Source organism: Panthera tigris, chromosome B3 (assembly GCF_018350195.1).
Source record: "Panthera tigris isolate Pti1 chromosome B3, P.tigris_Pti1_mat1.1, whole genome shotgun sequence".
Classification (NCBI taxonomy): Eukaryota; Metazoa; Chordata; class Mammalia; order Carnivora; family Felidae; genus Panthera; species Panthera tigris.
This window is the reverse complement of record NC_056665.1, coordinates 133,581,553-133,597,418: the sequence shown is the minus strand read 5'-3', so window position 1 is coordinate 133,597,418 and position 15,866 is coordinate 133,581,553. Positions and strand designations below refer to the sequence as shown.

At 42.8% G+C, this 15,866-nt stretch overlaps 1 protein-coding gene across 3 annotated transcripts in view; it reads left to right on the top strand.

The window, feature by feature from the left end:
• The first annotated feature begins 285 nt into the window (after positions 1-285).
• Positions 286-15,866, top strand: part of RPS6KA5 (ribosomal protein S6 kinase A5) — a 182,093-nt gene continuing 166,512 nt past the window's right edge. For 2 of the 3 annotated variants that reach the window (XM_042990377.1, XM_042990376.1), the window contains exon 1: positions 286-388. In XM_042990377.1, the coding sequence (XP_042846311.1) occupies positions 289-388 (100 nt within the window). In that variant the 5' untranslated portion in view covers positions 286-288. Of the gene's footprint in view, positions 389-630; positions 740-15,866 lie in introns of those variants that run through there. The other variant, XM_015543383.2, reaches the window with a different exon arrangement.

The following is a 15,866-nucleotide window of genomic DNA, read 5'->3' as shown; positions in this document are numbered from 1 at the left end:
GCTAGAAGGGCTTCTCTACCTTGCTGACTGTGGGCGGAGCGGCCAGGAGGAGGAGGCGGCGGTGCAGGGGGCGGTTTGGTTGCGCGGTACTAGCGGTGCCCGCCGAAGGGGGAGGAGGCGGAGGAGCGAGCCGTGCGGCCAGAGCGGGAAAGAGACTCGTCGCTGCGTCCGAGTTCTGGAGCCGCCGCATCCCGGCTCCCGGAGCTGCAGCGCGAGCCGTGAGGAGCCGGGCGTCCGCTGTCTCCCGGGTTCCCGCGTAGGACCCCGCGGGATCGGAAAAGGGAGAAGATGGAGGAGGGCGGCAGCGGCGGCGGCGCCGCGGGGACCAGCGGGGACGGCGGCGCCGGGGGAGAGCAGCTCCTCACTGTCAAGCACGAGCTGCGGACGGGTGAGCGACCCCGCCCTCTGGCGGCCGGGCCCGGCGCGGGGGCGCGCCCTGAGGGCACGCGGGTGCCCGCACGGGCCGGGGGCGCGGGGCCGGGCAGTGGGCGTGGGGGGCGGGCCCGGGGCGGGGCCTCGCGGGCTGGGCGGGAGCCCGGGGTCCCTGAAGGTGGGGGCGACCCTGAGGGGGGCGCGGGCCGAAAGTTTTCCCGAGCCCGGGAATGAGCGGCGGGCGCGGGGCGTTGGGGCCGGCGGAGCGGCGGACTGCTGCCTGTTGGCACTCATCTCTGAGGATGTCTTCGCGCCCCCTTCCCTCACAGGTGACAGATCTGTCACTGCATCCTGTCCGGGGCGAAAGGTGCGCCTTCCTGAGTGTGGGGTGAACGACGGTTTGTTGGGGAGCCTGAGTCGCTTCTCTTCCCCTCGTGTCCTTCCCTAACGGTGGTCCCGGTGGGGGTTTGTGGAACCATCCCCTAAGCCCCGGGGTCCTGTACAGAGTAAAGGGTGGCTGTTCCCCGAGGTGTTTCACGAGTCCAGTGTCTTGTGAGGTAGATAGGGATCGCGGGCTTTCAGGATCTGAGTGCTTTTATTTGCAATTATCATGAAATACTATACTTGGCCTTGAAGTCTTTCAAAGGTCGCTTGCGAAGAAGGTTCTGTAAATTTAAAGCTCTAAGTAGAAGCGACTAACCAGCCTGGTTAAGCGCTCACGTTGTAATGTTCTAACATTTGAGATCACTTGAGTTGTCCCAAGCTTCATACTTGTGAGATGACTTTATTCGTTGTGTGGGTCCGAGTGTCTCATTTTGGAAAATGGTTATTTTGACTAATCACTACACTTTTGGGTTTAGATTTGTGGAGCCCGGTCTCGTATTAGAGATACTTTTTCATTTCTGGACAATACATTTTAATACATTTAACGAGTTCGTTATTACTATTAAATGTTCTCGTGAGCATTTATTAAGGGTTATGATTCAGTTTCTTTGGCATATAAAGATGTAGATACAGAGCTTATACAGCAGATATCAGGTGCATACCTGGTACACCTCGTTATCATTTTGAACAGACTGTAAAGCTAACATCTGTCACCTGTTCTTTTAGTTTTTGTTATTTCTAAGGAGATTGCTGGTTAGCATTCCACTGCGTGCCAGTGTGGTGACTTAATTGAAGAGGGATGTCAAATGCATGTTTACTTATTTCAACATTTTTGAACTTTTTTTTTTTTTTGGTCATTGTGAATTTCTTATGTATCCTGAGCTAGTTACCCCAAATCTTTTTGAATTCCTGACATAACCTGTGTGGGTTTGGTTGGTTTGTTTTTTCTCTCTCAATTTAATAGACAACTTATGTTTTGAAAGAGCCATGAAGTCAGTTTTTTTTTTTTTTTTTCAGTAAACATTTATTCAGTATTAAAATCTGATTTGTGCCAGCAGGCTCAGTATCAGGTGCTTTCTGGTGTGGAGATTTTGAATTTCTTTCCTTCTTTCTTTTTTTTTTTTTTTTTTAAATCTTATGTAACAATTCACCGATTTATATATGTAGAATTGTGCTGTATCACAAAAGCTACATACACTCCTCAGCTGTTGGCCATGGTGCAACAAGCAGCTTTTTGCTAAGTGACCAAAGAGCAACCTATTTGTTATTAGCAGTAGACCAACTGCTCAGTTTCTGGGTTTTGCAAACAATGCTAGTTTTATAGATAACAGTGAGTGCTGCTTTACTTCTCCTTCTCTGCTAACCCCGTGAATCATCACCTTCAAGTTTGCATTTTAGAAATTGTGCTGATAGATGGTGAGATTATCCTGAATTCATTAGTACTGTTAACTGTCAAAGGAAATGAACAGTCATTTTGATTTACTGCTGAACACTGGAACAACTGACCGGATATAGTGGTCAAAAATAGTGTTAAAATATAACTTGAAAGATTTGCTCATCTATAGCCAACTGCATCCTTGTCAGCACATGATGCTATAACAGGCATCAAAGTAATTTGATCTGACGTGGTCCTTTGCTTCTCACAACGTGGACAAGCATTATAGCCGTATCAAGTCAGCAGCTGGTGACTGTCCATTTGTGTCCAACACCATGTTGTATGCTCTAGAATGAATGAAAAGGCAATGAAAGTCACATGGAAAGCGTTCCACTTGTGTAGACATGGGAGGTGTTCCAGTTGTGTAGATTGAGTGGCCTGGTATACGTGGACATGGGATCGGAAGACTTAATTCTGAATCCTAGCTCTGCCGCTTACTTGCTTGGGCAAGTCACTTCAACTCTTTCGAGCTCACTTCTCTCATCTACGAAATGGGAGAATTGAATGAGACCCTGCTGAAAAAGTGCTAAGCAGTTTGCTTGGCACATGTGAGACACTCCGGAGATGTTGGTTGCATGTAAATCTGAAAATCATTTAATGATAGTATCTTTTCTTAAAGTGTGCAAATTAGTCCCATGTAACCAAGAAAATAAATCACTAATTTGGTGCTTAGCCTATGTCACATTGCTGGCTCTCTTCTTTTCCTGCGTATATTTTGCCTTCTGGAGTAGAGTGGAAACTCCCCATGATCCCTGCTACTGCTTAGCAGCCTGTGTGTATCACTTCAGTAACATTTAACACACAGCGCTGTAATAATGGATTCACTCGTCTGTGCTAGACTGTAGGGTTCTTGAGGGCAGACACCGTGTCCTTTGTCCATTTTCAGCCCCTGGTGTATGGTATGGATTCAAATATTTGTTGAATGAATTCGTTGAGTAGATGAGAATCCAGGACCAAGCAACAACCAATAGTTGATTGTATTTCCCCGTATCTTGTAAATGTTAAGTGGTTGATAAATTGATGGCATTAATTATAAACACTGAAGAAAGGAGTAAACGATTGCTTGAATCAGTTAAGCATTTCTTGTCACTTTCTGTTTTCTAGGCTAAATAGCACTGGTGATACCAAAAATGATAAGCAAATGTTTTGCGCTCTGATAGGGGAGGAGACGATGTGGACCAGTAATTAGGATATATTGTCATAATCACAACAACAGAGGGATATACAGAGTATAAAAGCAGCAAAGAAAAGGTTAGGACCTTTAGGCTTCAAATAATCAAATCTCTCTGTTGAACAGCAACAACAACAAAAAAAGAGGGAGGGATTATTGGAAGGATATTGGATTACTTTACCCATTCATTTATTCAATAAATATTTCATTACCTCTTACGTCCTGAGTGCTGGTTTAGATGGTGGGGTTACAAGATAGATATGGTCTTGCCATTGGAAGGGCAGAGTCGCGTCAAAAATCCCTTGAGCCAGAGACATATGTTGTTTGTACTCCCTCCATCTTGAATATTTGCTTGTTTCTTAGAAAAAAAGCTTTTTTAAATGTTTATTTATTTTTGAGAGAGAGAGAGAGAGAGAGAGAGAGAGAGCGCGCGCATGAGTGGGGGAGGGGCAGAGAGAGAGGGAGACACAGAATCTGAAACAGGCTCCAGGCTCTGAGTTGTCAGCACAGAGCTGGATGCGGGGCTCAAACTCACAAACTGTGAGACCATGACCAGAGCTGAGGTTGGACACTTAACCGACTGAGCCATCCAGGCACCCCAGATCTTTGTTTGTTTTTATGTGAAGGCTTCCTTCTTATCCATTGCTGTCTACCTTTTCCCACACAGGAGAGATCATTGTTGCTGACAGACCCCAAGTTTTACATCTTACAGCCATAGGTATTGGAGAGATACTGCCTTTTTCACAATTTCAGGAATAAAAATTTCAGGGGAAGGACCTTATTGACCTGGCTTTGGTCAGATGCCCACTTTCAGATCATTCAGTGAAGGCCAGGGAATGGGATCATGATTGACTAACATGACAGCTACTGTAGTGAACATGTGGATGGGGGTGAAACCAAACTCTTAGAAGAGGAAGGGTTGCTGGGAAGACATTTCTTCAGATGTCCTGCATTAAGAGAGAGAGCCCAACACTAAAGAGAGGGTCAAGGAAGGGATATTAGTTACCTATTGCCGTGTCACAAATTACCCCAAAACTTAGTGGCTTAAAACAACATGATTTCAGTGAGTCAGAGATCTAGGAGTTGCTTAGCTTGATGGTTCTGACTCAAGATCTCTCATGAGATTGTAGTCAAGATGTTGACCAGGACTGCAGTCACCTGAAGACTTGTCTGGGACTGTAGGGTCCTCTTCTAAGGCATCTCTCTCTCATGTTGTTGGCAGGATGCCTCACTTCCTTGCCATGGGGACCTCTCCATACTGCTATTTGAATGTCCTTATGATATGACAGCTGGCTTCCCCAGAACAAGCAATTGGAGAAAAAGAACAAGGTGGAGGCAGCAGTATTTATTAAACAGAGTTTTTGAAATATAATTTACATACCATAAAATACACTTGTTTTAATTGTACAATTTAGTGAATTTTAGTATATTTATAGAGTTCTGCAACCACCATCACAATCTAATTTTAGAACATTTCCATCGCCCTGAAAAGAAACATCTTGCCCATTTTTATCAGCCACTCAGCATTTTCACCACCCATTCCCAACCCTAGGCAACTGCTAATTCTACTTTCTGCCTCTGTACATTTGCCTAGGACAGTTCATGTAATAGATTTTTACGATACGTAGCCTTTTATTGCTGGCTTCTTTCACTGAATGTAGTGTTTTCAAGATTCATCCATGTTACAGCACGTATCTGCCCTTTATTTTTTTAATTGACAGATACCATTCCATTATATGGATATGCCATATTTTGTTTATCTGTTCATTAGTTGACTGACATTTGGGTTGTTTTCACCTTTTGGCTGTTGTGCATAATGGTGCTATGTACATTTGTGTACAACTTTTTGTGTGTGGATCTATGTTTTTGTTTCTTTTGTGTACATTCCAAGAGTAAAATTACTGGATCCCATGGTAGGTCTGTGTTTAACTTTGTGTTTTCCAAAGTGGCTTTACCACTTTATGGTCCCAGTAGCAATGTACAGGGCTCCAGTTAACATCCTTGTTAACACTTGTGATTATCATTTTGTTTGTGGCCATCCTAGTAAGAGGTGGTATCTCACCGTGGTTTGGATTTGTGTTTCCCTAATGGTTAATAACGTTAACCATCTTTTCATGTGATCGTGGGCCAGTTGCATATGTTGAGAGAAATGTCTCTTCAGATCCTTTGCCCATTTTTTAATTGGTTAATTTGTCTTTTTATTATTGAAATGTGAATCTTTATGTATTCTTAATTCAAGTCTCTTACCAGATATGTTCTCCCATGAAGTGGGTTGTCATTTTGTTTTTATTTTTGATGGCATCCTTCTAGGCACAAAAGCCTTTAATTTTGGTGAAGTCCAATTTATCTTTTTTGTTTCTTGTGCTTTTGGTATTGTATCTAAGAAACCATTGACTAATCCAACGTTCAAGAAGATTTATACCTATTTTCTTCTAAGAGTTTTATGGTCTTAGCTGTTGTATTTGGGTTTTTGATCCATTTGTTGAAAGACTATTCTTTCCCATTTTATTGTCTTTCCACCCTTGTGGAAAATCAATTGACCATAGATGGATGGATTTATTTCTAGACTCTCTTTCCTTATGCCAGTACCACATTGTGCTGACTATTGTAACTTTTTAGTGAGTTTTGATCTTGGGAAGTGTGAGTCCTCCAATCTTGTTTTTCTTTTTCCAAATGGTTTTAGCTATTCTGGGTCCCATGAATAACCGTATGAATTTTAGGATTAGCCTGTCAAATTTTGCAAAGTCGTCCACTGGCATTCTGTTAGAGATCACATTGAGCCTGTAGGTCAGTTTTAGGAGTATTTCCATCTTAGCATAGTAAGTCTTCTGATCCATGAACATGGAAGGTTTTTCCATTTATTTAGATCTCCTTTCATTTCTTTTAACAACATTTTGTAGTTTTCAGAGTATAAGTTTGTATATTTTTGTTAACTTTGTTCCTAAATATTTTATTCTTTTTGACGTTATTGTAAAAGGAATTGTTTTCTTACTTATTTCAATTTCTGTTCATTGTTAAGTATGTAGAGATATAATTTATTTCTGTATATTGATCTTGTATCCTGCAACTGAACTAGTTTATTAGTTCTAATAGTTTTTTAGTGGATGTCTTAGGATTTTCTACCTATAAGATCTTGTTATCTGCAAGTAGAGATGGTTTTACTTCTTCCTTTTCAATGTACATGCCTATTATTATTATTATTTTTTTTTTTTTTCTTAATTGCCCAGGCTAGAACCTTTAGTATGATATGTTCAGTGGAATTGGTGAGAGTACACATCCTTGTCTTGTTCCTGATCTTAGGGGGGAAGATTTAGTTTTTTACCATCTTTCACCATTATGTATGAGGTCAGCCACAGGTTTTTCATAGATGCCCTGTATGAAGTTGAGGAAGTTCCCTTCTTTTCCTAGTCTATTTGGATGGTTTTTTTTGTTTGTTTTTTTGTTTTTTGATCATGAAAAGGCATTGGATTTTGTGAGATGCTTCTTCCGCACCTATGCAGATGATCATGTGGTGTTTGTTTTTTGTTTTATTGGTGTGGTATATTACATTAATTAATTCGGAGGTGTTAAGCCAATCCTGCATTCCTGGGATAAATCTCACTTGGTCCTCAGTCCTTAAGTCAAGAGGGATTCAAGTATATCTTGGGCAGAAAAGCCTTCTCCGGTGGCAAGTCTCCTGTCGTATCAGACCCAACATTAATCTTCTACTCCAGAGCAAGAAAGAATCTTGAAACCTCAGCTTCCTGGAGACATAAGTGGTTTGGTGGGCAGGATTGAATTCTTCCTGTGAAAAAGAAGCTGATGCTTGGTGAAAACCCCTCTCGGGAAAAGTCTAACATAATAACATCATGTGTTGATTGAAACTTCACAATTAAATCCACCATGGAGAGATGTCAGTCCCAGAATGCAGTGGGAGGGAGGGGTTGTCACAGTTATTTCCTTTGAGCTCCCATAATGATTTACAGATCTCTTTATGCACCTCCAAGGTGTGAGCACTCCTACATTCCTCTGGTTTGTGAAGGAAGATGAATAGGGTCTGAAATAGAATCTTGCCCTCATTATGTTTGTCCCTAGCAATGTCCCTTTGGGTTCAGCTATAGTTGTTCCTCCAAAAATCAAGTGAGCTCTCTGGGCTTAATACCTTCCTAAAGTATTGAGTGAGCTGATGATCTCACTTTTTTTTTTTTTTTTTTTTTAACATTCAGTAGGCATTCTCCCCTGTGACTGCAGACAGAATAGGGAGGTAAAATTCCCAATTTTTAGTATAGTACTTGGTATTGCAGTTACTTTATTTCACACTCAAGTTTTTGTGTAGGTGTGCTTCTTTTTATAACCAGTGTGTTCTTGACAAAAAATTGTGTAAATAATATTTTTGTATATCAAACTATTTAGGATATAGAAGGTGAACTTGCTACTTAAAAGAATTCTGAGGTTAATTCTTGAATTAAAACTTTTTGATTGGAGCGCCTGGGTGGCTCAGTCGGTTGAGCATCTGACTTCAGCTCAGGTCATGATCTCACAGTTTGTGAGTTCGAGTCCCACATCAGGCTCACCGCTGTCTGTGCAGAGCCTGCTTCGGATCATCTCTCCCCCTCTCTCTTTGCCCCTTTCCTGCTTGTGCTCTTTCTCTATCAAAACTAAATAAAACTTAAAAAAAAAAAACCCTTTTGATTAAGTTCTCCATTGGTAAGCTTTACCATTACTTTGTAGATTTGGCCTTACATTGCTGTTTTCTGACATCATCCTCACAATTTAGGTAGGTGCAAATAGGTAAACGGTGGAGTCTTGTGTGGCAGGCTGAATAAAGACACCCCAAGTCCTCCAAGGTGTCCATGCCCTAACCTGTAACCTGTGAATGTTTCCTTACAAGGCCAAGAAACCCTGCAGGTGAGATTATCCTAGATTATCCAAGTGGGCCTCATGCAATCACAGGGTCCTTATAAGAGGGAGACAGAAGGGTCAGAGTCAGAGAAGGGGATGTGACCGTGGAAGCAGAGCTTGAAGTGATGCCATTGCTGAAAGGGGGCCATGAGCCAAGGAATGTGGGCAGCTCTCCTGTCACCTTGATTTTAGCTCTGTAAGATCCAGTTTCAGACTTCTGATCTCCAGAACTCTAAGAAGACAAGTTTGGGTTGTTAATAAACCATGAAGTTTAGGGGTTGTTTTTCTTTCTCTTTTTACAGCAATAATAGGAAACTATTAAACCTTGCTTAAGATTGGGTGAGCCAAGAGATAATTTTGCCCCAAGCCTGGATAACTGGGTATGATAACAACGTGCAGCAGGCAGTTATTGAAGCAACTATTTTAGTAGAAAATGGTAACAAGTGTTTTTCTTAGTAGAAGCAGAGTGGTGTCCTCTCTAAGGAATCCCCAAGAAGACATTCCTTTCTGATGTTAGTACCAACCCTAGCTGAACTGCTTTTGACCAGCTGTTCTGTTTTTCCTAGGAACGCTGTGAAATGGGTCCCTGTTCTATCAAGTTAGTGCTAGAAAGCTTCACAACTCAAGCCTGTATCACATAAAATTGTGGTCTGGCATGCATCTTCAGTCTTTCTAGTATCATTTTTTTGTCTCTAATCTGCCTTCTTTTTCTGTTTTCGTTCTTATGCTTTAGTTCATCCAAGTAATTTGCCTTGAATCTTTTCTAAACCAGAGGAAGGATTAGGTAAATATGTAATTAATGGATTTATATTCAAACACATACAAACAAAGCATAAATAATATTGGCAGTATGGGAAGATACTTGACTTTCTCTTCGCTGTTTTGCTTTCTTAAATAAAATCTTTGTCATATGGTGTTCATGCTATTTTTATATTTCTCCTAAAAGAAAAAAAGTGAGGTCTTTATTAACTAATAGCACTTTTGTTTTTTTATACAAATGATAAAAATGAGAGAAATAATGAGAAATTAATAAAATAGAGGCATACTTTTAAAAATGAATTCTGTTGGCAGAAGGGTGGAGAGCATACACAGGGCTGTCTTTGTACCAGGCAGTTTTCTACGTTAGTGGAACATCCCTTCATCAACTGGAAAATTCAGTCAACTGAAGCACTCTGTCCTCTGACCACATCAATACTGGAGTGGACTTATATGTTTTTCCTAAGGGAGAAACTATTCAAAATATGCAATAAGGATAATGTTGCACCTCAGATCTAAATATGATGCTGCCTTAAGAGGGCATGAATGCTGAATCCTAGCAGAATTGCAGTGACACTTTCCAGTGAACTTGCCCCCGTATGTCCTTTGTATTTATATCATCTGTTCATAAGGAGGCATTATAATTACGGCTGGATTAGGGCAAATCTATGGTACACACACAAATCAAACTCATCACCTAATTTTGCCATGTATAAGTTGGGCAAAACAGCCACAGTTTTATTCATTCATTAAGGACTGTTGAATTCCTACAGTGCATCTGGCACTGTACCAAATGCTGGGTTTTAGCAAGGAACAAACTGTATGGCTCCTGCCCTCACTGAGCTATAGCTGAGAGAAAGACCTTAAATACACAATCATACAACCAGCCATATGATTGCAATTGTGATAACTCTGTGAAGAAATACAGGGTTCTGGGGTGCCTGGGTGGCTTAGTTGGTTAAGCGTTGGACTCTTGATTTTGGCTCAGGTCGTGAGCTTGCGGTTTGTGGGATCGAGCTCTGCGTCGGGCTCTGTGCAGATGGTGCAGAGCCTGCTTGGGATTCTCCCCCTCTCTGTCCCTCCCCGCTCTCACTCTCTCTCTCTCAAAATAAATAAATACTAAAAAAAAAAAAAAAAAAAAAAGATACAGGGTTCTGTGAGAGAGTCTGACAGGAGGGCCTGGCATCATGTTAGGGGTGAGAGAAGGCTTCTGTGAAGTGGTGACAGTCAGCCGAGGCCCTGGCCATCACAGGGTGGTGAGTCGGGGGAAGTGACACAGATGGTCCTAATGTGGGACATGGTTTGGCACACCAGGGTTACTGGAAGACAGGCCTCTGTGCCTCGGACATCATATCCAAGCAGGTGAGTCACAGGAAATGAGGCTGAAAAGCTGGCCAGAGCCATTTTGTGCAGGGATTTGAAGGTTATGATGAGGTGTTCAGGTGTTACCCTGAGTGCAGCATGAGGCCGTGAAGGATTTTTCTGAGATTAGTTTTGCATTGTAAAAAATGGCTCCCGCTCTTGTGAGGAGAATAGGCAGGAAGATTGCATGAAGGGAAACTAGTTAAGTGCTGTTGCAGAAGTTCAGATGGAATGTACAGTTTGGATTAGGTAACAGATTAAGAATCGTGAATATGTTTGCGATGTATTTAGGAGATAGAATCTCAGCAGAGCTTAGTGTTGTATTCATAGAGCGTTTTCTGGCTGGAACAAATGTGTGTTTGAAGGTGCTCTTTGTTCAGATGGTGTATTAATTTTCCATTGTTGCATAACAAATTACCACAAATCTAGGAATCATAATAACACCCATTTATTAGCTCATAGTTCGGTGGGTTAAAAGTCCTCCCTCCCAGCATGGCTGAAATCAAGGTAGTAGCCATACTACTCTTGTCTGGAGGCTCTCGGTAAAAATCCACTTCCAAGCTCATTCTGGTAGTTGGCAGATTTTAGTTCCTGTAGTTGTTGGCCTGAGGTCCCAGCTTCCTCGCTGGCGGTGAGCCGGGGGCCTCTGTCAGCTGGTAGAAGCCATCTGCATTCTTTCTCATTTGGCCCTCCATCTTTAGGCAACGGAAAGTCTTTGACTCCCTGACTTTTAGATCTTCTTCTGTGATCTCTAGGCCCGTGTGATTAAGTCAGTTCTACCTAGTTACTCTGCTCATCATAAGGCCAACTGATTTGGGACCTTAGTTACATCTGCAAACATCCTTTATTGCAAGGGCGTTACCAGATTCATTCATTCAAGGGGCAGGAGATCATGCAGAGCCTCATGACGGGCTCATCTTAGACCTCTGCCTTAGAACTCACAGATGGTAAATCATATATGGGAGTGGACAGAAAAGATAGGATCCAGTTTTACGTGGATCAAAGCAAGTTTGAGATATGTTTGACATATTCTAATGAACATACATGGTAAGAGTAATCATGGGTAATGAAAGCTTGCTGTGTGCCACCTAGTAGGTAGGTGCTTTCATTGACTCATTTAATCCACACCATAACCTTATGAAGTGAGTGCTATTACTATTCCAGTTTTCCAGACGGGGAGGCTGAGTCTTAGAGAGGTTCCCTGACCTGTTCAGGGTTACCCAGGAAGTGAGTAGAAGAACTAGTTTTGAAACCCAGGCAGTCTGGCCCAAGTCCCATCTAAGTCACCGTGCTTTAGTTCATCAGTAAGGTGTGGGTCTGAAGCTTGGGAAAGATGTTTGTGCTGCAGGCAGTGATCCTAGCATCGGTGGCATTTAGGTGACATTGAAGGCCCAGGTGGAGATGGGATCAAATTAGGAGAAACTGTAGAATCGAGAGAGGAAGAGGACTCAGAAGCAAGCCCTGAACAACTGGACAGTTCAGAGGATGTGTAGAAAAGGAGGTGCTACAAAGGGGCACCGAGGGGAAACAGCCAGAAGAAAAGCCAAGAAAGAACCTGTGGAAGCCCAGGTGGAATGGTGCTTCGTGGGCACATGTCCAGTCCGACTGCTCAGCTCACCACCTTATCTAGAGTGGCCGTGGCCTCGAGTTGGCAGGAGAAGCCAGAGCGGATGGGCTGAGGGAATGGATGCAAGGGGAAACAACTTTGAGAGACTTGGTTCTGGAGGGGATTAGAGAGAGGGACTTAGCCAGACAGAACCTGGGGGTTCGAGGTGGGTATTTCTGGTTATTTTAATGTGAGTGGTGTTAGAACATGCTAGATACCACGAGTCTGAATCCATTACAGAGAGAGAGAGAGAGATTGAGGTCAAAACTCCACAAGTGCGAGCAGATAGCTGATAGCAGCAGGGTCCCTTAGAGGAAGGGGACATGAATTGGGAGCAGAGATTGGCCTCTGATAAGAGAATGCCACCGCTTCTAGGATAATAAAAGGGAAGAGGGAGAGGATACAGGTGCATTTGTTGATTTAGTGGCAGGAAGATATGGGAGTTTTGAGCTCTTGTATTTTTTTTTCCCTCTATGAATTGTGAAGCAAAGGCAATTCTGTATTCAAGAAGAGAAAAAGAACTTCATCGTTTAAAAAAAAAATTGTTACTCTGGTCTTTTAAAAATTCTTAGATCTAGAAAAACACCCAGAAAGTTGACACAGAATGTGCCCGCTATAAGACGAAAGTTTACAGAACGTTGTGGAACCGCTTATGGAAAAGAGGTTTTCAGGCATAGCCATTGAAATGCTTCTGTGCTCTCCCAGAGGTCAGTTCTCTGAACATGTTCTCTGGATCATGCCAAAATTCTTAGTAAGCATAATGTTCTTTTTCTTCTTTTTGAAGTGTTTTATATTTAGTTCACTTCTTCTAAGTTAAATTTATTTGGTACGCGTATTGGAAAAAAGGCTGTTTGTTACTGCTTTATAAGCATTTTGTTTTCTTATTGACTCCATTTTCATGCTGGCCCAATCGTGCCATTCCAAAATCAGCTGGATAAGTAAACATGACTGTTTTATATACCAAAAGTACAGTGAGTCTTCAAGGTAAGTGACCCTGGCAGTAAGAGAAAAGTGGGCAGCATTGTCTTAAAGTACACAGATATTAAATATAACTTTGTTCTGCCTCCAGCAGAACGCTGTCCAGAGACATGGTTGGAGGCCCAACCACAAATCTAAACAGCTTCAGAATAGCTTACCACCTGGCAGTTAAAAGGAACCTGATGTGCTAACTATTTAGCGTATTTTCCGGCTCTCATATATTCCCTAGAACTGGGCTAATTGGACCCTGCTGACAGAGGTTAAAGATTCTAGATTTCAGAGTTATGTATGTGCTGGCAATACTGTGCTGGACACACAGAGCTTATCTGATAAATTGTTTCATAAATAATTTAGTTCCCCCTGACACAAAGAAAAAAAGAACTAAAACAGCAGAGGAAGATTTGTTTCTCACTGCATACAATTGTCACCTTTTGACTGAAACTAAAATTAATCCAAGAAGCTTATGTTTTTGTAGTGTTGAATAAGAAAAAGCAAGATTTCATAAGAAAAGTTATTTTATAACTTTATTAGGTTGGTCTCAGCAAATTAGATGCTAAATACATATTTCCTAGTTGGCATATTAAAAATAAAGCCAAGCATATTAAATAAAGATGATTGAGTCAGATCGTGCTCTCACACCTCTTTCTGAAATCTTCCACTTCCTCAGAGAACTTACTCCCATTTTCTCCCTCCCCTTTCCCTCATCCTCAAACTCTCCTTCCCACGAACACATTTGAATCGTCTTGTTAAGAAAAAAAAAAATCTTCTGTGGCCCTCGAGTCTTTGCTGTCGTTCTCTGTTCCACCAGTTTTTGAAAGAGCAGTTTATACAGCTGTTTCTACTTTGTTATCTCCCGTTCATTCTTTGATGTGCTGCAGCAGAGGGCTTCTGTCCCAATCTGTCCAGCATGACGGTACCCTCTGAAGTCACCAAGGTTTCCCTGTTTTCCTGATCTGGTGGAAATGTCTGTTTTACTTAACCTCGTTCAGAGCACCTGGTGCTCAGGTGCTGGCACTGTCTTCCCTTCACCCAGGGACACTGTGCCCTTCCTCCTGGTTCTTTTTCCCTGGCCTCCATCGCTGTGTGTGTCTCGTAAATATTGGTAATCCATCGTCAGCCCTCTTTTCTTGTAAATATGCATACTGTTTCTGGGAAATCAGTCATCGTCGTGGCCTGAACTACTATCCAAGTCTATTTTCAGCATGGCTGTCTTCATTGAGTTTCTGATCAGTTATTCCCAACTGCCTACTGAACAGAAAACGGGCAGGCTGCCCATAGGTACCTTACACTCTCAAGTTGAATAATGCTTCTTCCTCCAGCTTTCCATGTTGTATTTCGTGGGACTGTCATTCTCCATCCCTCCAGGACCCTAGCTAGAACCATCCTGGACTTCCTCCTCTGCCTTACGTTCTCCCTGCCTACCCGTTCACTCTCCCCGTTGTGTAGTTTATAAGTCTGCAGTATCTCCTTTATCTGTTTCTTGTTCCCCCATTGCCGCTGCCACAGTCTTAGATCAGTGTCTAACCTGATGGTAATACCTATCATCTATTGAGCTTTGTGTGTGTTAGGAAATCTGCCAAGCATTTTGTGTGTTTCATTGAATTCTGAAAACATACACATGATTAGTATTGTCTCTGACACCTGCAGTGCCCAAGCCCATTTTCTATCTGCCTCACTCTAGAGTCCAGTCGTAGCACAGAGTTCTGTGTGGGCTTCGACTCACTACAGTTTGATGGTGTCTAATTTCAGGTATACGTGCTGAACATTTTTACTTTCTACCCCAGGACTTTGACTTTAAGGTTTGGGATCCTAGTGGGAGCTGGCTTGGCAAGCACAAGTGCGTATCCCAGAAATGTACGGAGTGAATGTCCCACTGGGGCCACCCTCACCTAATGGGGGATGATGGAAGCTGATAATAAATGCTTCTCTGTATTGATCCGAGAGTGGAAAATTCTGACGGGCATTCCATACATTCCTCAAAAGGTCCAGTTCCAGATTAGATTGAGTTGATAATGCATCCTTGTATTGGCTTTTCCTTCTTCCCTATTCACTCTCCTGAGTTCTTCCTCACTCCTTCTCACTGGGATTACTTTCCAAACAAACTATGTGCCCGTGAGCCCCAGCTAAGACATTACCTCACTGGCTCTAGGAAGCATACTTCAGATAGGGTATCGGAGTGGGTCGCCCACTGGTGACATCGCAACAGGGAGGGACACCATTGCTGGCGGTAACCCCTGTCATGTGTGACAGAACAATTACTGAGACTCCGACCTGCAAGGCATTGGGACTGGCATTGAATGGAAGGCGAAGCATTGGGTCATGTTGCAGCTCTGTGACTCGAGTGGTATGGGGACAGTGGTAATTATAAAAGGACCCTGGAGTTGACTGACCTCTTTTACCTTTGGAAACGTTGAAAATGAGGGACTGACAGACTTAGGCCAGCCAGCTATCATTGCAGGACACACTGTGAAAAGACAGCCTCCATGGCAGCATTTGAAAAGATTGTCATTGCCTGCAACCAGAGGACAGCTGATGCTAAGGAAGCAGGCCCTGGATTTAATCCTAAGGGTGGGAAAGCCGTATATCTTCTTGGGTAGGTTTGTACCGCGGCGGCTGAGCTAACCTGAGAATTACGTTTCCCGGAACTCCCCTCTGGGTTCTGGGTTAGCACTGGCCACAGAGATATTTTGAGCAGGATTTAAAGGCAGAAGTGAAGCAGCAGCCGTATTTCTTTTACGTGTGAAGGTTGGTACTAGGCACTGCTGCGGCTCCCACACGTCGTTGCCAATCTGCTGTGTCATATTGTTGGCATGCAGCTTTAACCGCCAGGCCTGTAGCTCTTTTAGCTCCTGTTGGTTCACCTCCATCAACTGCTTAGGATCCTTGGTCATAATGTGCAGCTTTTCCCCAGGGTGCCTGCG